General features: G+C 37.0%; 1 protein-coding gene across 6 annotated transcripts in view; it reads right to left on the minus strand.

Annotated features, from left to right (window-relative positions):
• kiaa1549la (KIAA1549-like a) overlaps window positions 1–24,616 on the minus strand; it is a 55,704-nt gene that overhangs the window by 22,872 nt on the left and 8,216 nt on the right. For 5 of the 6 annotated variants that reach the window (XM_088611114.1, XM_088611112.1, XM_088611113.1 and 2 more), the window contains exons 2-6: window positions 6,506–10,630; window positions 5,791–5,906; window positions 2,514–2,733; window positions 2,076–2,209; window positions 1,232–1,400 (exon numbers count right to left, since the gene is read on the minus strand). In XM_088611114.1, coding sequence (XP_088467240.1) covers window positions 1,232–1,400; window positions 2,076–2,209; window positions 2,514–2,733; window positions 5,791–5,906; window positions 6,506–10,630 — 4,764 coding nt within the window. The remainder of the gene's footprint in view (window positions 1–1,231; window positions 1,401–2,075; window positions 2,210–2,513; window positions 2,734–5,790; window positions 5,907–6,505; window positions 10,631–24,616) is intronic. The other variant, XM_088611116.1, reaches the window with a different exon arrangement.

Below are 24,616 nucleotides of genomic sequence, written 5' to 3' on the forward strand. Positions count from 1 at the left end.
CTGTTTGTTGTTTTTTTCTGTTTTAAATAAAGAAGAAAAAAAGGTAAATATTTGGTTATTGTTTATTATTTTAACTATTTTTACAAACTGTACTATAAGAAGAATTTCTACTTTACGCATGTTAGGCACATGGATGATTTTGTGACTTTAGTAATAGAAGAGTAATAGAGAGTTTCATGGACTCCTTTTTCAGTGTCATGAGTACACATACTGTATGTCTTGTACTTGTCTTGTACTCTAACAGCACTGATAACATCTAAATTAAGATCAAAATCAAGTTAAAGAACAAATTACAAAAGATCACAGCATTTCCTGAAATTCTCTGCAATGTTATTAATTATTAATCTTACTCTTGTTTAAGATTTCTTGGCTTCCAAACCTAAGGCTTCAGGCCAACTGGGCACTGAAAACTCTTAATTATTTACCAGCATAATTGATTTTCATAAGCATACCGACAGCTTTCATAAAAATACTCTCATCTTTCACAGCCCATTTCTTTGTTCGATAACTATGGTCCTACCAATTGTTGCTGCTGAACAGATGCCCTTGTCCAGGGTTACTATTAATGTTTACTCTACAAATGTTTACTCTGCTCTACAAAGTACTTTTCCTGAACAGAGCCATGCTTTATTAATCACAATTCTTCTGACAATGTTGAGGACTCGGTGAGGCACTTACTGACTTCCAACTAAAAGAAATTTCATCAGCTAAACTAATGGTCGAGGTGAATTTTACTCCAAATTATTCCAGTAGATTCAGCTGTTTAACCTCATTGCCATTGTGAAATTTATGTATTTTAGTCCTCATTTTACATACATAGAGCAACACAAAACTGTAAAAGGATCATTTTAATAAACGTACATTATTCTTCCAGAAAGAGAGTTATATCAAGTTCAGAATGTTCACAAAGAAAATCATATTTTATTAAATTGGCTACTGCAGTAAACTGGTTAATCCAAGACACTTTTGGCAGAGTGATGTAGGAGTGCAGTAATGAAATTCATATTGCTGAAATATTTTATTTATACCAGAACGCTTGAATGCAAGACCACAACTCAAAGACTTGTCTTTCTGTGGTACTTTATACGAATCCACATTGCCCCCACTGGATGCAAACACAAACTGTAACACTCTTTCAAACACAGCAGTCACTAGTAGTTCACCCCAAACCACAGCACACAAAACTATGCATCATGAACAGCAAACACAGCAGCCTGAATGGGACACTTACGTTCAGCGATAATCAGAGGTGGGAAGAACAGGTAATACCCCACCAGTTCTGCAGTGAGCTGATTGAGAAGGTTGCTGGAAATGGTTCCGTTCAAAACCACACTCTGGTTCCTTACCACATAGATCAGAGAGACAGCAGGAGATCCAGCTGACTGAGTTGTGCTTAAGATCTAATCAACAATGACAGACACAAATGGCTGTTTCAATTCAGAGTCTCTGTTTAAGCCACTTTTTAAAAAACCTCATAAGGAAAATTACGGTAGTAATGACTATTATTATACCCATAAGATTGCTAATGGAAAATAAGGTGGAAGCTTAATGTTAATGCTTAATCATTTTGTTAGCATAAACGGCAGGAATCCAAACCAGGTGATTTTAAAGGTCCATTGATGCTTATTTCCCAAGAAATAGACTGATGTTCAACCACATCAGGATTCGTTTTTACTGTGCTGTAACCCCTTAGGAGAAAATTGGAGCATTATTTCTGTGAGATAGCAGGCCAGCCTATGGGTGTAGGCAATTCACTACTGTTCTACAAGGTGCTGTGTGGCTTTGGGGCTGGAATTATGCCTGAGATATAGTGAATGAATCCCAGCTCAGAAAAAGGTCAGCACTCAACACGTTGCACATAAACGAGGGGCAGGATGCCCACAGCTTCCAAATAGGACCAAAAGTGGTTCAATGACAAAAATCTAAAAACTGTACAGACAGCAACAGTGTCATACTCTGTGATGGCTCATGAATAAGGTCCACATTCAATGCAGATATCTAGCTATGGAAACACGGAAAAAGAAGATTTTAAAAGCTCTGCAAACGATCAACTTGGAGAAAGCAAATGACTGCACCTGAACAGAGAGGCGGCTGTGAGAATTCAACACTTTGGACTCGGCTTCTGCGAACGCATTCTGCAATCGCTGCTCCATAGTCTGAACGAAACTGCAGGAATTTATATTGTCTGTGGGGCCTACGAACCTCAGGACTGGATCAGAAAAAATAACAGGTTAGACATGATCATATTTATTAATGTAAAATATGTCTGGGTTCATTGTTATTTACCTTCATTATTTTCCTATATCCAGTCAGCAAAAAAGAATAAATGGCACTTCAAGTGAAATTCTCTGCTGTGTATTTAGTACCTCAGTTAACTTATTATTGAACCATTAAGTGTCTAATGATCTTTAAGCAAGGCAATTACTGGGTATGCAAACACTTGATAATAAGCCTGACTGATGATTTGACTGGGATTCCCTGTTTATTTCCTGTTGGGACTGTCTTGTCCTTACCTGTTTTGAGCTGCAAAGAAATAGCAGGGCTGGGAATCCAGGGAGCAGCAGGAATGGGAATGGACTGGACCTCAGCCACGTTCTGCTTAATATCAGTCATCATCCTGTCGATCCCATAAGCATTCAGAGCACTGACAACAACAGATGCAATGTAGACAGTGCTGCCACTTGCAGCGTAGTAACCAACAGTGACATTCGTACCGCTGGTCAGGTTTTCAATCTGAAAGCACAAGACGGAGCTTTGTGGACTTGTGACTGCTCAGTACTGCAGAGAGCAACATCATTTCAGAATCATATCAGATCAGAAGCTCCTTTATAAAAAGACTTCATTAATGAAACAGTCGTCTTTACATTTTTAGGATGCACATGTGCTATATTAATGGTTCATATGTCTCGTGTCTTCAGAGGTATTTGCAAATGGTGCATGTTTATTTTAAACAACCAGGTTCGAAGGGCTGCTTAAACATGTGTATGCATGTTCCACTACTCATTCTTTTTATTTTCACTACTATATTATATGTAAAACACGGTTATTGTTATTGCATAGAAAACAGAAAAGGGGCTTTTCTACATTTATCTGTTCCATAACATACAATTAATTTTGTATATCTATCATATCATTACTAGTGCTTTTTGTATTTGCTGAGCTGTCAGTCAGTTACCTCTGGGCACGGACGTTATACTTGGGGTCTGATGGACAGCGTTTTTTGGCTCCAGATTCACTGTCTGACAGCAGAAATTAATGAAAGGCAGCCAAGAGCCATTTCAAACACAGAGGAATCTGATGAAGATGAGCATTACAGACAGATACATCAGATGCTCACCTTGGGGCTGTTAATCTCTTACATTTCTTTTAATTTTGGAAGTTGCAAGGAGAACGAAGGATTCTTGCTCTGAATGCCCCCAGTTAGGTCGCTGGGGTATTTGCAAATCTCAAAGCTGTGACAAGCTCAAAAAGATCTATAATTACATTTGTCAGAGATACTTAGATGTAAAATACATCTTATTGTTTTCCTATAATTAATAGAAACATAGGCAAATATTATGAACATATTTATAATATTATAATGTCAATATTGTCAATATTATATATTTGTAATATTATAAAATAGATAATTACAAACGGAACTAAAAGAAAAAAACTAAATACTATCCTGCTGCTAAACTATTTTAGAAACATGCACACTTTAAGATGAACAATAGTAATTCCAATCCAGGGTAAAAGATAGTTCTGACACAAAGACCTCAAAAACAAAGGGATTTTTGCAAAACAACCAAGTTCACTTACTTGGACTAACTGGAAATAAAGGTTAAGACAACAACTTATTGAAAGCACTGCAGTAACAGTTTGTTCCATTTCAGACATGCTTAATATAAAAACAAGAATTCATGTTGTGGAAGATGCTTCCTCTGAACTGCATTGTGCCTGGGTGAGAAGGATATCCCCGATTACAAATTAACAGTGCTCAAAAAAAGCACTGCAATACAGGATCATCCCGTATCTGCAAAATGCTTTTTTTACTTTGTGGGAGAGAGAAAGGTAACTAATAAAAGGAAAAGAAGATTTCATTATGTATAGTTTCACTTAAGGAAGCCCATATCTTGCAATATGGAACATTTATACTATGCCCACAATCTGCAGACTTTCCTTTTAGTGTGGTCTGAAAAACCAATTTCAGTCAATTGTGTCAATTAACCGATCATGAAGGAAGAACATCTATTAACAGAAATCAGTGTTATACTAGAACATGTGATATGCAACAGCCTTGGTCATAAAAAAAAAATAAAAATATGGAAAAGACACAAAAATAAAACAATGCATGAAAGAAGTTCCAAACACTTGTAGTAACTAAAATCTTAAACTTATGTTTGTGCATTAACTAAATAATTTTGGTTAATATTACATTGGTAACATTCTGAAATAGTTTCTAACAATTAAGCATTCACTTCTGGTTAGGAAACTGTAAGAGGAGCTTGCATAATGATAAGTATCTACATTTTCAGTTCTGTTTCCAGTGAATGCAGTATTGAGAGCTTGTATTTCATTTCACCTTGAAGTGAAACGGCAGCTGTCTAATTTGAAATGATACATTCATTCATCCTTCATTTATGAATTCTCATCATTCATTCATTTGAAAAAGGGAAACTTACAGATATTAAATATGACAAACGTATCACCTTACCTATTGAAATGTACTTTTATTTCTAAATGTGCTTATGCCTGTCAATTACTGGTTTCTAAGATTTCCTAAATAAGACAGTACTTTACCAAGGGTTGAAGGTAAGACCATCATAATCTAATATTTAAACTACTAATGAGAGGCGAAGGTACACCTTGCAGGATGTGCAAGAAATTTAAACAGCAGCTTGGTTTTTTACGGCTCACTTAACCTCCAGATCAATAGGGTAAGCTCCAGGACATTTATTATTAATTTATGGAAAACTTCCAAGATTAAATGCTCCTTGCATTCAGAAAATTGAACTCATTGAAAATCCTTGACAGTACCCAGACCCACAGAAGGAACAACTCAAAAAGGAGTAACACTGGAGTAACATGTGATAGCAGTAAATGTCCTGAAAAGACCACCAGAATTATGTAAATGGATAGTCTGCTTTTGGTTTTTAAGCTACATTGTTTAATTTGTTTTCAATGAGCAATTGACCTACCCCTTCCTGTCATATGTTCCTACTTGGACCATCCACTTGAATCCACTTGGTTCTGAACCTTTCCACTCTCTCAGGGAGTAATGAATCCTGGGCACTAAGCATCCAACACACCATACAAGTCTCCCTCAAAGGCATCCACACTATACTGTCTATACAGTCTCCAACTATCAGAACCTCCATTTTACTACTCCTAATATTAAATCACCACATGATTAATAAAACATATATCCAAGGGTGTAAAATGGCCAAAGGCTAAAACACAAGGAAATATTATACTTTTTTGAAACCGTTTAGCATGTATTTGCATCGTATACTGATATCTTATCTAAAGTACCAGAGACACACGGATCAACGTCAAAATAAAAAAAAAGATGTCCCTCCCACCTTCCTGGGGGAGATCATAAGTTTTTTTTTTTTTTCGGCCCTGGGCAGGGGGGGTGAAGCATTTCACTATAGTTCACATAGTTCCAAACATTAACCTGGTCATTTCAAACAATACTGGCTCCTGCAACATAACAGGTGACACCCCTATGCACACATGGTTTTTGTGTAGCTGTTTTGAAGCAGCATGCCCCTTGCAGCCCCTATCATGCAGCAGTAGGTTGCTAACCTGAGCGTGCACACCACTGCTGTTGAAGGCCTCCTGAAGTGCCTGTGTGAGTCCTTTTGTCAGGTTCTGTTTAAGCATACCATCCACTTTGTTTCTTCTTATGTTTAAGGACAACACTGTAAGAAGAAAGACACTAACAGCAACAAATGGAGTATCTCCTTCATCGGAGAAAACATAAAAGCAGACCTAAGAAACCCTGAAAATAACTAAGATTACATAGTTGTTCAAACTTCAAGATCTCAATTTCAAATTGTAAAAACTTTATTAATATGTTTTTATAAAAAAGGCATACCACAGAATATTAATTCTATATTTTATAAGGTATAGACGAATAGCTTGCACTCAATATACTGACAATTACATTTAAGGCTTTGGTATTTAATGTTCCTAATTAAATACTGAACCATTTTTCTCATAATCAATGGATCGCTGTTTTTCTATTCATTATGTTAAATAGGGAATTAAAAATATTTCAGCAAAAGATTTATAAAATAAAGTAATAAGCAATATGTGATGTTCTGTTCACTGCCTGATTTATTTTCATGCAGATGATAAACAAATCATTGCGAGTTATTCAGATATTCTTTTTGAGCAAATCAATAAATTATTTTAGGCAATACAGGATACTTACTTGTGCCTTTAGTGATGCTTTTCATGGTATGCAACAAATGTAAAAATCTAGCTTCATGTGAGACAACATAAAGCAATTCCATACCTGTTTTCACCCAGATTCTCTCTGTAGTGTTACACTGCAATGTAGGCATTCCTGTAGGGGTAGTGGCAGGACCAGGTCTATTTGGCCCAGACGTAGTAAACGTTGACGTCTGAGAGGTGATAGTAACCTTGGACGTCAAGGGTGACGTTATTGTTATGGACGGAGAAGAGGAGGTTTTCATGATCTCTGCAGTGGCAGATGTTCCCCTTGAAGTCACTGACGGCTGAGGGGTGCTAAGTGGAGTGGATGGTGTTATTGGTTGTGTTGTGCTGACTGCACCAGTGCTGGAGGCCACAGCGCTCATGGGAGTGTGCGTAGGAGTCCCACTTATAACTGTTTCTTGTGTTGTGCGAGTGAGGCTCGTGGGCGCCACCTGTGTAGACGTGGTCTCAACAACGTGGAGTGTGGCGTTACTGATTGCAATGGGGGCTGTCGATGCTGCTGGAGGCACGCTGGTACTCTCAAGGGGCAGTTCTCCACCCCTCTCCGTTGAAAAGAATGTGGACAGTGGTGCCGAAGACAAATTGTCAGCTGTTATTTCCTCTGTAACAGAAGAATGAGTAAAATTTGCAGTTGGAACAACAGCAGGTGTTAGGGAAGTCGGTGATGAATGGGGAGATGTTATGGGTCTAGACAATGGAGGTTCAGTGGTATAGGTGAGTAATGAAGGCACTTCAGTTGAAGTGGCTGATGATGACAGAAGATTGGTGGTTCTTTCAGACACTTCCGTAATTACTGATGTTGGAGTATTCAGTTCTGTATTTAGAAATGTTCTTGAGCTAGAAGAATACTGAGCAGATGAGGTTGTGGAGTGCTCCAGTGACACAGGCAGTGATTCCAATAAAACAGTTGTGAGGCTGATGTTATTACTTGCTGAAGAATAATCGCTGACAGTCTGCTCAGAAACGGTAGTTTTTTCATTTCCTCTTGAAGTTACTGAATCTGATGAGGGCAATGATATGGCTGTACTTGTGAAAGCAGAGGGCAAACTTCCAGAATTCAGTGTCGCAGGTTCAGTTGTTAAAGTGTATGTTGGAACACTTGACACAGGCTTGCTTTGAAAAGAAGAGCTTTGGGTTAGAATTGGAGACTTTGTGAATGGCGACATGCTGGCTATTGACATTGCTTCTGTAAATTCAGTCATATTACTGTTAGTTGGAGAAACAGCAGAAATTAGTTCTCTTTGAGATATACTGGCAGAACTCAAGGTGTTAGAAACAGATGTTTCCATAGACTGTGTAGAAACCTCAGTAGAGTTTTCAGACTGGGTTGTAGCTTCCTCAAAGGTTGTACTGATAGACAGTGTTATGTCAGCTGAGCTTGGTAACGCTGTAGTGGCTGATGTAGAGGATGCATTAGTGGAATCTATATATCTTTCTGTTGTGGGTGTGCTCATTGAAGACTCCATTTGTGAGGTGAGCTCTGAAGAACTTGTTGCCTTCTCAGTTTTCTGAGATTCGAATGAACTGTACTCTGTATTTCCAGGCACTGTAGATTTCCAAATAAGGTAGGCACTTGTCAAAGATGCCAATTCATTAGTTGTCATTGTCTTATCTGTAGCTGGTGAGGATGAAGATCCACTGCTGGATACTTTGGAATACACAACAGTGTTTGCCTCACTAGTGGCCATTTTGGTGGCAATGCTAGGAGAAGTATCATCTGACATGGACACTGAAGTGGAAGATGCTAAATGATCTATCATTTTTGTTGTTTCTTGAGAATTATAAGCGGTAATGTTTTTGATATTACTACCAAAATCCACAGATACAGAACTTAGGGAATCTGCTGTGGCTTCAAATGTGATGCTACGCAAAACAGGATTTTGTGGGGAAAAATGATCACTTATCTCCACTGCTGTTGTGGTAGAAATGGAAGGCAATAAGGAGGAGAAGCCATCAGTATGCAATGAAATTTCAGTGGTCACTGTTTCTGTCTCAGTACTGACAAGCATCAGAGGTGTTTCTGTAGGATGCTGAGTGAATAAAGTGGCATGTGGATTTTTTGATACAGTGGTTGACTCAAATGACAAAGAAGCTGCACGAGGGCGGCTGACGCTGGTAGGAAAAGAAGTGTTACTGATGGTGTGGTCAGAGACAGTGCCATCTCCTTGTGAAACTGTCAAAAAACCTAGAGACTCTGTCGGTTCAACTGTGGTTATGGAAGATGAATCTACTGATGCTGGTGAAGACAGTGTAGGGAAAGTTTGCAAAGAAGTCACCCTCTGAATCTCAGTTTCTAGTGATGGAATCTGTTGTGAGGATGGAGTCAATGATGGATGCTCTTGTGTGCTCAGTGTTCCAAGGCCATTGGTCTCAGTTGTTCTGAAGGCACTAGAAGCTGTGATTGGCACACCAGAAGATGAATCAGTTTCTGCCATTTTGTTTGTGTTGATGGAAGAGATAGTACTACCTTGGGGTGATATCAAATTGCTTGAACGTGAAGACCCTGATAAATGTGTCAGCATGGATGATAACAGTGAAGGAAATTCTGTCCTGGCTGTAGACAGCTCACCTCTTGTGCTCTCAGAATGATCAACATCTGCAGTTGATGTAATAATGTCATTGATGAACTGTGTTGGGGTTGCTGGATCAAAGGATGAATTAATTGCTGTTTCTGCTGAAAGAGGTGTAGCTGAAACAGTACTTCTAGTCATTAAAACAATGGACGAACTAGCAGATTCTGTTGAAGTTACTGCTTGTGTTCCACTGGAACCATTTTCAGTTGAATTCATAGTGTAAATATAATTTTCTAACAGTGATTCCGTTTTGATTTCTGGTTTTGTGAAAGCAAGCAAGGTGGGTAAATTGCTTTTTAATGTCATAGCAGAATTGTCTGTCATAATATCAGAAGCAGTATATGTATGGTATACAGAAACTGGGAATGTGGTACTATCATCTATTGATTGCATAACTATATTTGTTCTGCTTCCAACACTAGAGCCCAAAGATCTTAAAAAGATCTTAAAATTTGCCATAATTGGAGAAGAAAGTCTAGATAAACTATTTGTTTGTGAAAGATCTTGATTTTCAGTAGTTAGAGGTACCAGAGCTGCAAATGAAACAGAATTAGAGGATAAAGCGTTGGTCTCTTTGGTATTAGTTGAAACAGTTTGTGCTCTGGACCTGCTCTTGTTTGCAGGAACATATGAAAGATGAGAAGTGGGTTGTGTTGCTGAAGCAGATGCTTTTGACGAAGGCACACTAATGGCAGCTAAAGGTATTGAGAATTGAGAAGTAGTTAAAGTATTTGATGATGGCATTGTAGGTGTTTGTGAAGTCAGTTCACTTGCAGCATTTGGAAGGTATTCTGTCACAGTCCCAGATGAGATTTGTGTAGCATCAATCCTTGCTTCATGGACTGCCACATTATCAACAGTTGATCTAACAGCTCTTGATGTGCCAATTTTAGTGTCATAGCCCTGAGTAGTTTTCTTTGGCACTTTAATTCCATTTTCTGTGTTTCCAGTGCTTGGTTCAAAGGGAGTCACAAACAAATTTAACAGTGTGCTTCTTGGAAAAGGCACTTTAGACATTGTTAAGCTTGTCTGGGTTAAGGCAATGGAATTAGATGAGGCTTGGTTATGATGAGATGATGTAGCTGCTAATGAAGAAAATGATGATAATGAAGCTGTTTCTTCTGAAATGGAGGATGTGTCTGTAGACACTGACAGGGATGACACTGTACATTTGGTGCATGGCTTTGACTGAGACTGAAGTAATGCTGGATAAGTGGTACTATGTGTCAAACCTGGCTCAGAAGAGAAGCTGGTAACCGCAGGTCCTGAAGATGAAGGTTCTGTTTCTCTTGCTGATATCTCTGAAGGCCACCTAATCGTTCGGTTTCTGCGGTTTGAGATTATAGGGGAAGCTTTAGATTGCAACAGTGTCCTCTGTTTTTTTAAAGTTTTTGAGCTAGTTAACAGAGTCAGTATTGACTGGAATGTAGGACTGTCACTTGATATGGCGTCTATTGTGCTTCCTGCTGATCCAGGTGGATCTGTGTTAATGACCGAAATAGACTCCTCTTCTGCCAGTAGAATTTTCGCTAACAAATGTGAAGACCCTACTGTAGCCACTGCATCCCGTGGAAGTTCTGAATAAGCTGAGGCTTCATAATTCCCTTGATCTGTAAAAAGAGTAGAAAATTAATAGGATTAAAGCTGGCACCTGTTAATAACTTTTTCAGTTGGAAAAGAAACATGGATAATTCTACATATTTTTCACAAGACATTTTAGAATCTCATCCAATTCATAGCTAAGCACATCCAAAATAAAGTCAAATATGTGTGTATTGTATAAGCAAACCAGATATATTACATATAAAACAATTATGGATGTGGCTGACAGCTGATCAAACAAGAGTTTAAACTCTTCAAAATTATCCTCTTTTTGTGGTTTAAATTAGTGGATGCCATGTCAATTATATCCACTTAATATTTTCCACTTGCTGAAAGCCATTAATTACATATGATGTGCAGTAGGTGTCATTAACAAAATATTTAATTCTATTAAAAATAGTGCATTAATTTTCTTTCACTCTTTAATTCTTAATAACCAACATTATCATCATCATAAAATATGGAAGACTAAGCCAGAAACAACAGTACCAATTAACTTTTCACATCATCCATGCTGCAGCCCACTGTCAAATCGGAAAGGGCAAATTGTGAAGATAAAGAATTCGCTAGATAAAGACTTTTTATTTAAAAAAGGGCTAAGTTTAATGAAGAGGTGGATATTAAATAAAGTAAAAAACAGAACACAAAAATGCTAACATGAACAGAAAGATGTACTGTAAAAAGGGTGCATTCTAAGTAGGTCATTTCATGAGCAAAATACTTAAATATCATTAATCTACATTTTATGAAAGGCTGAAGAAAATCCTTTTAAAAACAACCTAGTTAGGTAAATAACCATTTACATTTATAACTATAGAAATTCATGTTCTACCTTACTGATACAATATACTGGATACTGTTTGAAAGCCAAAAATAATCTGGCATACATCCATAATGCCTTTGTTATTTCATTTGTGGCATTCATTTAAAAAAATATATACGACATATCCATCTGGGGATGTTTTTTTTTATTATGATTTGTAAGCTACTGTGATATGACATACAGTTTTTATTACGCATCACAAAATCTTTTTCACTTATTGCAAGGCTATAAAAGCTCATTGTCTTTTCATAAACATTGCCCAAGGCAACTATTTACAAAATGTTTCTAATTCGTATTTGTTTTACAGTTTAGGAAAATATAATATGCCATGTCATTTACTAAACCGCTTTATACCATATGGTAAAATGTTTAAATAATATGTTTAATAATATCTTTAAATATTATACAAATATAATGTTTTATTTTCTTCCAATTCCACTTCCAAACGCAAACACATTTCCCATGTATGATAAAATCTTAAGATGTACAGTAGGTATCATCAGCTCAGATATATTTCCTTTAAACCATAGAAAAACAAGATGAGTAATGAAATTATAGGTCACTTAAATCAAAAACTGACAACACATTTTAGTTTTCGTTAATTTCTTGCCCAATTAGATTCTATATATATATATGTGTAGTAACTGTTTCATAGATAACTGTAAAATTCATTTTAAGCCAACATGAGTCTACCTCAGCCAATGGACTTCCAGTGTCATGCTGCTGTAGCTTAGAGTGACTGCTCCACAGCACAAGAAAATACCAAATGTTGAGCCGCACTGAAGACGCTTGAATCCCTGTAGATAGCCACCTGCTCCGACTGGAGGGCCATATGGAATGCTCCTTCAAAAAGTGCCAACAACTTGGGAATGATAAGCTCTTGGGAAAGGGATGCAACAGAGGAGAAGATGCGCTACAAGCTGGTAAATTTGAAATGATAAAAAAATTAAACCCCTCTGGTCTGGGGTCCAGGTGGCTAACCCTGAGACAGGCACCACCAACTAGTGTTAAGCCTATCAAAGGTTGAGGAAAGCCTCCCATGAGCTCACACAATTCCCACTTTTCATGGGGACAAAAAATGCATTTCTTTGCTAAGTCCCTGAAGATTCCATCTGTGTTTTTGGGCTTAACGTTCACAAAAGGCCTTCTTGTAATTTTGTATACGTTTATACGGAATGGTTTTCAAAATGTTTTGAGCATTTCTGGCAACATACTGTAAGGAGAAAGATGTACATATTGACCTAATGCATCAAAAAGATGTGCCAAACCTGACCCATCACATTTCTATATGAAGTACCTAATTTCATGTACAGAGTGTCAACCAAGTGCCTTAAGCCAAATACAGCTAGACTCATGTTTAGTAAAAGCCAATTAGAAGAGTTTAGGTGTTCAAGATTATGAATGATCTGAAGAAAGAAAGCGTGTTGGACAAAATACATTAATTTTCAATGGATGACATCCCTGATTAAGACTGCCTGTAAAGTGACAATATGATTTATCTAACCATTTTACTAGACTTGTATGATGCGTTCTTTGACAATGAGCTGTTCTAAAGTTACTCTAAACATAAGGAGATAAACAGATCAAGATCTTAAATGAGCCGCAGACATAGATTATACAGTAGGTGTATAGGACAGGATTTAGGTGTCATTCTGTGTTTACCAACCTAGCAATTTAGCAAACTATGTTGAATTAAATACATAGGATTCATAAAAGCACAAGGTGTAAAAACTCCTGAGCTAAATGTTCAAAGTTCAGGTTAAGGATAGAATGTTTACTTTTGTTCAATTGTAAGAGGTAAAATCATGATAATTACATTGTTTCTATTAATTAAAACAAAAGCAATGAATAAAGCCATGGAACATAAAACATGTACTGGATTATAGCAAAGACGGTGCTGAAAGAATAGCTCAGACTCAAGCCAGTACCTCTGGGCTGTTGTGCCCCATGCAGCTTGCACTGTCCTCAGATCAAAGCCCCAGTGTTTTTGGAATCTATTTTTCACGGCACACAGCTCTGGCAAACGTCTTCACTGAACACCTCAGACGGACCACAGCTGCCGTGATGTTCTCCAAATAGTTTTTTTTTTTTTTTCGTTTTCCCAGCAGAAACACAATACTAAAGGGAGTGGCATAAGAAAATTGAAGTATGACTGGCTATTTCTACATTCAGGCCATAAACTGGAATATCAGGCAGGTTTAGATTTCATGCTCACTTTCGAATAGAATGGCATGGTCTTTTGAGGCTTTGTCTAAAATGTTTATTTTTTAAAAAAAGACGAATGCCCGAGCTCACAAATCTCGGCTTCAGCACACATTTACAACCATGAAGAGAAACAAATACCAATGCAGAGACGAGAAGAAGATGCGAGTCAGGCAGAAATAACAGCGTAGCAGGCAGTACGGTCTCATGTTTGTCTTTCATGTGGTACTACATACATCCAAAAAGATAACAATCAAACAATTGTCAAGGTTATGTCATGATGCATGTATCATTTGCTTTTAATGTAGAAACCTGTCTTATAACAGTTGAAAGATCTTTAACAAATTAGATATCATCCCATAGACATACTCCCTGTACTGTATATATTTTAACACAAGCCATAATATACCTTTAGCATATAATATTACTTACTTTCTTTAGAAGTGTACTAAGGCTACCAGTGATACACAAGTTAATTATTATTTTTCTGTAAGGTACAGTAGTGTACAGTAACATTACAAAGAAGGGTACTGGTCTTTTGACTGCTTATTCCTTATTGTTTGGAAATCAATTTTATTTTGATGAAGTTGATTATTTTCAATGACTTTAAACTTACAGTAGAACGTTTGAAAGCACTCTTCAAAATGGCAATGGTGTTCCATCAAATAAAAAAAAGAAGCCCAGAAAAATAGGCCATAAACTGATTTCAGATAAACTTAATTTTAACTGATCTGTCAGTCTTTCAAATATGTCATGTGTTATTTTTAAATTATGTAAATTGTGAAAGACTTTTTTTTTCTCTATACATATTCATTACCAGCTCTTATTCCTTGATTAAATATTATATTAATAATGAACTCATTCTCAGTCACTAATTAATCTCTAAGAATTCATATGCAATGCACATTCTTAGAAAACACTCTAGACCAGATTCAAACCATATTATTTCATGTAAAAAAGCTCCAGAATTTCAGATAAAAACTCAGCCAATGGGGGTGAGAACGGCACTACACAACTACAGCCTAAAATAATTATATAATAGAACTGATCATGGCTAATGACAAATGATTCATTAACACAACCTCAAGGTTTTTAATAACCCACAATTGACTTGAATTGTCAGCTCTACTTCAAAACTTGGTTCAGATAATTATTGTTGGTTTAGAATATCTATTTCAACATGCAGTACTCCCTGCAGCTTTATTAATCTTGATATATTCATAAAGATCCTCCATAGGAATAATAACATATACAGTAACATCAAAATACATTATAACCCATTTTCGGAGGAGTGGTTAGAGCTATAGACTCCAGACCAGAGGGATCAAATCCTAGGAGCTGTGCTGTTGGAGTAACCTTGAGCAGTGTACTTGACGCAGATTTTCCAGTACAAAGTCTGCGGCACAAATGTGCCTTTAGGTCATCACTGTAAATGAGAACTTGTGTTCAGTTCTCGGACGTAAAAGATCATATAAAATAACCACTGTGAAAACTATCCCTGTTAGTGGCACGGTGGCACAGTGCTTGCTGCCTTGCAGTGCTCGGGCCCTGGGTTCAATTCCAGGCCTGGGGTGCTGTCTGTGTGGAGTTCTCCCCATCTTCGTGTGGGTTTTGTGTGGGCTTCTGGGATATTTGTGCATGTGTGCCCTGTGAAGGACCGGCGTCCCATCCAGGGTGTATTTCCTTTGCTTGCAAGGAGCAGTTCTGGCTCCTCTGCTAACCTGTACTGGATAAAGCTGTTTGAAAATGGATGAATGTAACACTGTCACACTATGTACATTACAGTACATGTTACTCTTAACTATAACCTTATGTCATTATGCAATAAAGTAATAAATAACAGACACATTAACAATAAAATAAAGAATGAATGTAATGTAGTTAATATCCACAGCCATTTGATCTGCAAACCTGCATAACAGAATTATCATCAATCATTCTTCCTGAGACAGAAACTTGAAGTACAGTATGTATAATAAATTCCAGACTTACAATATTATTTTTCCTTTACTCCTCGAGCTGTATAAGACTTCACTGCAAAAAAGCCTTCATATAACAAATCACAACTACTTGTACACAGCTTAAACAGTCACATTTTGTTTCATCTGGAATTCCATCTCCTGTTTTTCTCAGATACTAAATTCTGTTAGTATCACATCCACTTCCAGACAATAAATGCAATACCGTGGGACACCAGCCCTTTCAAGTTTCTCTAAAATAAACAACACGAGGGAAAATTCTAATTTTATGCATCTCCATCATAGTAAATACAAGGAATTATTAAACATCTATGTTTTGAGAACACCTTTGATGCTCACTGATCTGCCAATGTCTCTAAGGTATGCAAGGTCATCAGCACTGCATTAAAATTTGGATGAGCTTTACAAACTAAACCAAGTCCTTCTGCTCAGTTTGTGGGGATGAGGTCTGAATTTATCCTGACAATGTATTCCAGAAAACAAAAACCACATCAGGACATTCTGAGAAACAAATGGCAATGTTTAAGCATCTTATAATCTTTAGGTCTTGTAAGGATCTCTGGTTTTGAGATCTTCTGCACTGAATTATACAGAGGAATTATCTGAATGGCTACCTTATGCTTCTGAAATGAAAAACTGAATTAAAGCCAGTGCATATCATTAACATTACCATAATATTGCTGGATGAAAAATCTTGTATCCAGTTTCAACAGTATCAACAAGATTCAATCAAAGGTATAGGCACTATGCATACAGTGTACCGTATATTTCTTGCATGCACACTACACAAAAACATGAACACTTGATATATACTACACACGCATTTTTCACATATATACATTGTAATCTGAAAACAATTTTTACTTTTACAACTGAAGACAATTTTTTTACTTGCTCTCAGCAAAATCCATGCCAACAATATTACTTCAATTCATTTTTAAAGCAATAAATGCCTCATGAATGCAGGATTAGGATTAATATAATGAAAATAATGGTGGTTCTTCAAATATATTTGGGACACATCTTGCTGTGGTGCTCAATGTCATAACTCAGAATAAAATTAATACATCCAAATGTAATTATAAAAAGATTACGCAGAGTACTTACTATTAATCTTTAAATATTGCCTACTATCCAATCAAAATCGAGACAGGCTCTTAAAATGATCTTACAAAGAGAAAGAAAGTATCTTATTTTGATACAACATGCAGCAGATAGGGGTGTGGAGGCGAGTATATTTGGAGAAGGTAAGTATACTGTAGCTTTAGATCACCCAGGGTGGTCAGACAAAAAGTTCTTCAACACAGGCAGTGAGCCTATGAAACCAGCCAGGTAGTATGCAGTGTTGAAACTGTTCATCATTCTCTCAGAACTCATGAAAAGCATTTCAGCACCATGAAATCTCAAAGGGTTGGGTTGCATAGCTGCTTCCAGTTATTATACTAGGTTGTGGCTGGAGGTATCAAGGTCATTTCTGAAGGCTGTCTAATATGCCACTGTGGTGACGAGAGCCCCTGGGGAAAATCACACTCACAGCCCCAGTAATACAGCCTTGCTAGAATGAAACCTGAAGAAGCACAGCTCTGCCCCTCATCTAACCCTGTGCAACATCATAATGAAATTTGTAAAAGGTTGTTTTCTGTTCTAATGGAAGCCCCTTGCAGGTCCAGACATCAGCCTGTTATTACATTTCAGACCTTCAGAATCTCAGAATTAAGCCTCTGGTAAAAAAAATGTAGACAACAACAATGAAATATGTACCAGCCTTGTTGTTGTGAGAATACTACTGAGAACTGTTTTTTTTTCTCACAAGGATCTACACATGACTGCTTTTTCTCCTTGCCAGTGTATGACTGAAGGAATATTATAGATCTCGAGCCAGCAGTGCCTTGGGCCCAGCATAAAGACCACTGCATTGTGACTAACAAATCAATAGTTAATTAAGAGTGCTAAGAGTTAAAAAAAGATGTTTGCAAAAGTTGTTTCTGATAGCAACCTGGCATTTCGCAACCTTAAAGGTTGCTATGTGAAAGGTCTCCATACACACCCATAATTTTTGCACATCAATTCAATCCGACAGCAAGTGTTCCAAGAAAATCAGAAGAAGCCTCTCAAAATTGAATTATTGATTTGAGTCCTATATAGAGAGAGAAGTATTTATTGCAATGTCAATGCATGCTTAGCCATCCTAAAATGCAAAAATGGAGTGGTTTTCAAGAAGTAGGTAATGCACAATGGCAAAGGTTTTTTATCAGAGAGCAGTTACCAAGAAAAGGTGGCACTAAAGAATAGACTATCCACCTTTCCAAGTTGAGGAGCAGTAAGAAAGAGGTATTTGTCATTAAGAATTTGTGCATTACAACATGTCAGTCTTCACTAAAATCTCTTCATTAATATAATACTTTCAGCAGCAGGGCACCTTAAGAGTACTTTCCGCAGGTCCTAGACATGATGCATGGTATTCACAATAATCTTTTATGATTTACAATTGAATTTTTTTAGATGAAGAATCATTTTTCTTTGATTCTCCAAATTGAGGTATTCTCCACAACAGCTTGCATGTGATAGTTTTTCTGCATTTTATTTTACACCCATCTCTGAGCACTTAAGAGACTTATTGGAAACATGATTAAATTCATAAATGTTTCTTCTATGCAGTGCATTGTCTCATTTAAAGGTTATTACTTGTGGTGTTTTATATTCACTGGTTTTATAGCATGTCATTTTATAGCTTATCACTACCACTGAAATACAATATTGCGCACTTATCAAAGAAGCAGTCTATATTGTTCATTCAATATTAATTACTTTTTATATGCTCTCTATAAAATCTTGAGAAGTAAGCTTGGAGCTCCATAAATACAATTTATTCCTCTGCTTTGAGTCAGGTACATTTTAAGAATAATGCCCTAGAAATCCTCTTCACACCAATGCCAAACAGATGGAAATACATCCCATATGAGCCAAGAGGGACATAAACTCAGTTGTGTTATTTGCACTAGGTGACGAGAAACAAGCTGAACAGAGAAGTCTTCACTCATATGTTACATGACCACATCCTGACATTGATGAACACAACAGACCCCACAACAAGATAAAGCAGAAAGCAAAGAAACAAACAGGGAAGTCCAGTCCGACAGAATGGAAAGATACCAGATTCAAAGCTCGCTGCAGATTAGTGTGGCCTATTTAATTACCAGCACGCTCTAAATAAATTAACTAGACAACTAGCTATGCAGTATCATGATTTATTTAGTAAAATATTACTAAATAAAATTTATAAGCAACAAATTCTACAAGCGTTCTCAAGAGTAATATGAAACACTGTACTGATGAACATGAAAATCAGTCGAAAAGGACACTTCTGAGGTGGGACTTCAAGGCATCCCACTAACCTACTTTCAGGAGTTCAGGGAAAATGTGATGAGGCTGAATTTGCTTATTTTTCCTCTACCTGCTACATGGTATATTCCACTTTTAGGCCGTGAATCCATCACATCCTTTTTTAATCACTACTGCTCCCACACACACATTCGTCCTCAAAGCTGAAGCAGCTGTGAATAAATCACTACTGAATACAGGAGTGCAGCAGCGCTGGTAGTATCCAAGCCAGGTTTGACATCTACAGTATGTACAGTATTCCAACACAAGACAAAGAATAACTGTTCACATAAGCAGCACCAAGAAAAGTGCACTGTGTTACAGTGTCTCTGTAAGAAAAAGGGAAGGCAGTTGAAGAATCCTAAAAACCATATAATAGGTCTTTACTGAGAAGTCAGTAAGAAAATGAGCAGACTGCTACAGCAACACAGCAACTCTCTCTTCATTTCATACAAATTGCACAAAAAATGAACCTGCACTGCATGATGGAAAAAATTAACATTTGAAAAAAAGACAAAATATTGTTCAAGTATTGTTCATATTTTAAACTCAGCATTGTTTTTGGAATGACCAAATAATTCAGCTAGATGTGTGCAAAACACAGCAATCAGGGGCTGCTTGGGAGTCATGAAAGGGCAGAACATCGAAATCTGTGTCTTACTGTGTCTAAGTTATAATATTTTGTAGTGGCATTTCAAGTGCAAGTCCAGTCATAATATGGGCGTTAAATTATAAACTTAATTCCCAAGCACATTTTACACCAACATATATGCATAGTAAAGAAAAAGAGGCTGAATCATTTTTTTACTGTGATACTTCACATAGGTACAACTGCATCAGCTATGTATGAGTCCTAAGCTGTTAAACCCTCTTCCTAGTGCTTGGTGGATTGGCCTACAATAATAATTTATATGATTATTAATTGTTCTGTGCAATTACAAATATTGGTTTTACAGTGGACATTATAGAGACACTGAGAAATACCATGTTTTATATAGCTCTTGATTTGTTTAGTGGGAGTCTAGCTATACGGTGGACAAAGCACCAAAAAGTTGATTCCTTTGTTCAGTTAGTGAATTTGTAAAAAAAATACATTGTACAATTATTTTGAAATTATCCATAGAGCAAATATCTTTACTGACACTTGTTTTATTGATTATACAAATACTTCTGATATTTGTTTCCTAAGTACGAAACAAGGCATTGAAATGTTGTAATTAAACTTTGTTTTTGAACGGGGAGAAAAACATTAGTAAACACCAGCCACTAGTATGTTAAGCTTTTTGCAAAAGCCAGAGTGCTGCAGATCTGGCCCAAAGTAAGTAAAGACTGCAGTCAGCTCTCAAGTAATCAGGGAGATTTTCCACTCTTCATTCATAAACCATGCAAAGTATCTGTGGGGCTGAGCAGATTGAACAGGGATATGTGTAGCATACCATACCTCACGAAACAGAGCTCAGGGATTTCTCTTTCAGCTTCCAAACAGAACACATTTCTTTGCAAACTGCACTTCATAAAGAAGAAAAAAATACAATAGAAAGTAAAAAAAAAACAAGTTTAGATTTGAAAAGAATCAAATAATCTGTCTCTCAAAGAGTCAGTGGAAGAGCATTTCGAAACAATTGGGCAGCAACAGAAAACGACCAGAAAAAAGTCACCAGCATTCCAAGATTTAGGGCCAATGGGAGGGAGTGTAAACATGACGAAGTCCAGAGACATATGATGGAGGCACATTATTTAGAGCCTTAAAAGAAGGTAACAAGGTTTTATATTGAATATGTGACTTTGTATGCAACTAATGTAGAGATTTAAGTGTTAGGAGGGATATGTGCCAGGGTCTAGTGTGAGTTAGAAGACCAGCAGCAGAGTTTTGGACATACTGCAATTTAATGAGAAGTGTATTAGAGAGCCCACAGAGCAAAGAGCTGCAGAAATCAAGCCTTGATGCTATAGATGCATGAATCAAGCATCAAACTTTGATAGAATTTGCCAAAGGGGGTAATGTTTCTAAGGTTACTAGAAATAATGCTAAAAATATAAGCTTCATTATTATTATTCTATTATTTTATGTCAACTAGAGCTTAATTTCATGTAGACAAGAGATAAGTGATGGGTGCAGGAGATCAGAGGGGGAAGAGGTTTAGAGTATCATCTGCATAACAATGAAACTGAAGACCAAGTTTGCATATAATCTGACCGAAAGGAAGGATATAAATAATAAAAAGCAATAGGTCCAAGACTGAACTCCGCAGCAGACCATCCTACACAAGTGCCATGGGATATTTATAAGGATTTTTATTAAGGTTAACAAAATCCTGCCTGCCATAAGCGTTCAGAATCCTTACCTCTACATTAAAGATAATTAGATTCAATTTTTAACCATATAAAAATTACAGCATTTCTCTCACACATCAACACATTAGGAACATCCAGTGAACACTTCCCAGAATTCAATCCTACTGAAAGCTGTTGACATCTGTGGAATATGAGTGGTCACAACATCTTACAAGATCTTCAAGTTGTTTTGAACGCAAGCCAATGACCAACAAGTCATTCTCCATATTTTGACAAGTGAGTTATATGTACTTATAAACTTAGAAGGTAAAAGATAATAGATAACAGTCAATCTAAACTTCACAGGAAACACCCTTGTCATAAGATTTGACCTTATGGAGAATTTAGCAGAATTTCTGTGAACACAAGGCTGTATGGTAGCATGGCAGTTAGCATTGATATCCTCACAGCTCCCCGGTCCCGGGTTCGATTCAGGGAGGCTTTTCAGGAAAGAGTCTGGATCGGCTCCTGTCGTACATGTGGGTGTTCTCCTGGTGTGCCCGGCAGTGTGTTGCAGTGTGCTGTCATCCTAGGATACTACGACCCTAACCAGGAACAAGCAGCTTTCTGATAACAGACAGATGGGATATGCAAACAGAATATTCCCTGTTGAATTCCAAACATAAGCACAACCACATGTATAGCAAATTGTCACAATGTCAACAAGTAACTTACCAGCACATCAAACTGCACAGTATGCGGTATCCAGCAGCTCTTAGTAGCTTGAAAAGGAGCTTTGCGGTCTGCTTGAGACATGGGAAAAACTGTCCCACATAAACAGAACAAATCACTGCCAGTTTTGGAGACCAGGAGTCAATGTGTAAATTACCTTGAAATAAACTCATCTAATTGCAAGAGACCTTGAAGTAAAAAAATGGATTAGTGCATGTAATGTTTGATTTTCACACGAAAATGGTGGAGCTCCTCACTTCTAAATGCACTATGTTTTCTGTGAACACATTTTAGCCCTCAGGCTGTTCACATACAAATATTAACAACATGCTGAGAGACGTTTCAAATACATTTAAGCAAGGAGACATCTTGCTCAATAAGAGGGGCCTGTAGTCTACTGTAGTCTACAAAAAAGTACAGATTCATTGTTGTGAATTTATCTGCGATAAAAGGTCTACAATATAGAGTCCTACTCTGTACTTGTTGTTATATACTGATATTGATCTAGAAATTAGTTTGTTAGCAATTAAGTGATTATATTGGTTTACAGTGTATTGTACTGTACGTGTAATTCAGTCATGATAATGGTCTTTATAGTAACAGTAGGTGAAATTGATTATATTGGCCTATATTACTGCATTATGGTTGCATAATTAAGGAGTAACATTGGCCTATAATGTACTGTATGCTGCAATGGTGCTGCAATGCAGTCAAGGTTTTGGTCTATAATCCACCATGTTTACCATGCAGAACATGGCTCTACATTGTTGAAAGTTTATTGTCCTAGAGGTCTATGCTGTATTTAATTCCGATCCTAATTCTGCTGTGTTGTTGATCTGTAATGTTATTCCACTACACACACCTTGCTAAGACTGCCATTGCAATGATACAGCAGGTGAAAAGAAAGAGTTAAAGAGGAGTAGCTGGGAGCCTTACACCCTTAAGACACATCAAGGCTATTAGAACAGATTACATCGTGGAAGGAGAAAATGTTGTGTGAGTACTTGAATGCACATGCACCTTAATTTGTGTTGATGTTCAATTGAGTTTGCATATTCTAAGTTACCAACATGTTGAAACACCTTTGTAACGTAATATGAATTAGAAAATGATACCTGAGAAGACCAAGATATGAATACATTTCACACTGAAAAAAAGCTATATATGAAAGCAGTTTTCAACAGGGACCTGTTCTGGTTAAAGAGGCCTGAGGCAGAGAGAGACACAGCTATACGAGAAGAGAAAGTAAAGATGTGTTCAATACTGATGCATGTGTGACTGCACACACTCTGGGGGCACCAGAAACATGACTGCCTTACAAATAAGACGGTGTTCAAGAGCATTTCCATTTTATTTTAACACAGTATCTGCAACATACACCAATGAACTCGGCAAACAGATGAAATAAAGGCTAAAACCAGATATGCTAATTTATGCAGCGAATGTGACAGCCATCTGTACTCTCTGTCTAGATTCTACAGTCACCTGCCAGGTAAATACAAAAGGAATACAATGGAGAAAACAATGACATGTTTCATTTGACAGGGGTTCAACAGAGATCTACAAACAGGCTCTGCTGTCTCTGCTAAGGTACGTGTTTAAGTCATGTGCTGTTCTCCGTTCTCCTAATTAACAATTTCTGTTACATAGCATGGCTATACAATGAGAGACAACTGGAACATTCTCATATTTTTAAGGTATTATTCCTAAAACCAAAATGCAAAGCTAAAATTGTCCTGGGATCATGGTTGGATTGAAACTTCAAAACTGATACCCTTTTGTCAAAAGCAGAGGCTGGTCAAACTGAGACACTCCTCTGTAATATTTTCTAATGAGCATGCAGCAAAAAGACAATTAGCACTAACAATGTTGATAATTACACACTAAAACTTCATATCCATTCTCAACTCACTCGTCGAAGCTGTTGAAAGTTTCCATTCACTACATATTTGTGTGGACAAAAGAAAACTAAATTATCATAAATATACTTGATGCCAGCAGGTATTAATTGCCATACATGAAATAAAATCTTAGTTAATTGATGATTAGAGCTTTGCCAGAGACTCAATATTATAAAATGCTAAACAAAAAAGACATTGACACTGACATTGTTAGGAAGTGTTATTCATAGAAATAATGGTCACACTGAATACCATTCTTCGCAACCATTCTTCTGAGAAGAACAATGGCCGCCATCTGTAGATTTTCAGTCAAGGATATTTTACTGGTCTAGATGTGTCAGGTGTTCTCCCACTAGGAAATATCCATTCATAGCTGTGGTATGTGCAATGATCTGTGTCCAGCCTAGCACACATCCATATTAATTCCATAGATCAGCATGCTGCACCAGCACAGGAAATGGCACTTTCAAGCAGGCTACAAAGTCAGGCAGTTCACTTTAAATAAAGCTGATGGTTTTAAAAAGCTGACAGTTATTGAAGCAGGTAATCTATGAAATGTGTCCAGACTTACATCTCCATAGAGAACTAATAAGAAAAAGTGAAGCATGACAACGTGCTCCAAAGTACCACAGACATGCAGCGCTGATACTCTGATAATGCTTAAAAAAACAAAACGATAAGTATTCTTAATATGATGTTTCT

This window comes from Lepisosteus platostomus, chromosome 18 (genome assembly GCF_059453375.1).
Source record: "Lepisosteus platostomus isolate fLepPlt1 chromosome 18, fLepPlt1.hap1, whole genome shotgun sequence".
Lineage (NCBI taxonomy): Eukaryota > Metazoa > Chordata > Actinopteri > Semionotiformes > Lepisosteidae > Lepisosteus > Lepisosteus platostomus.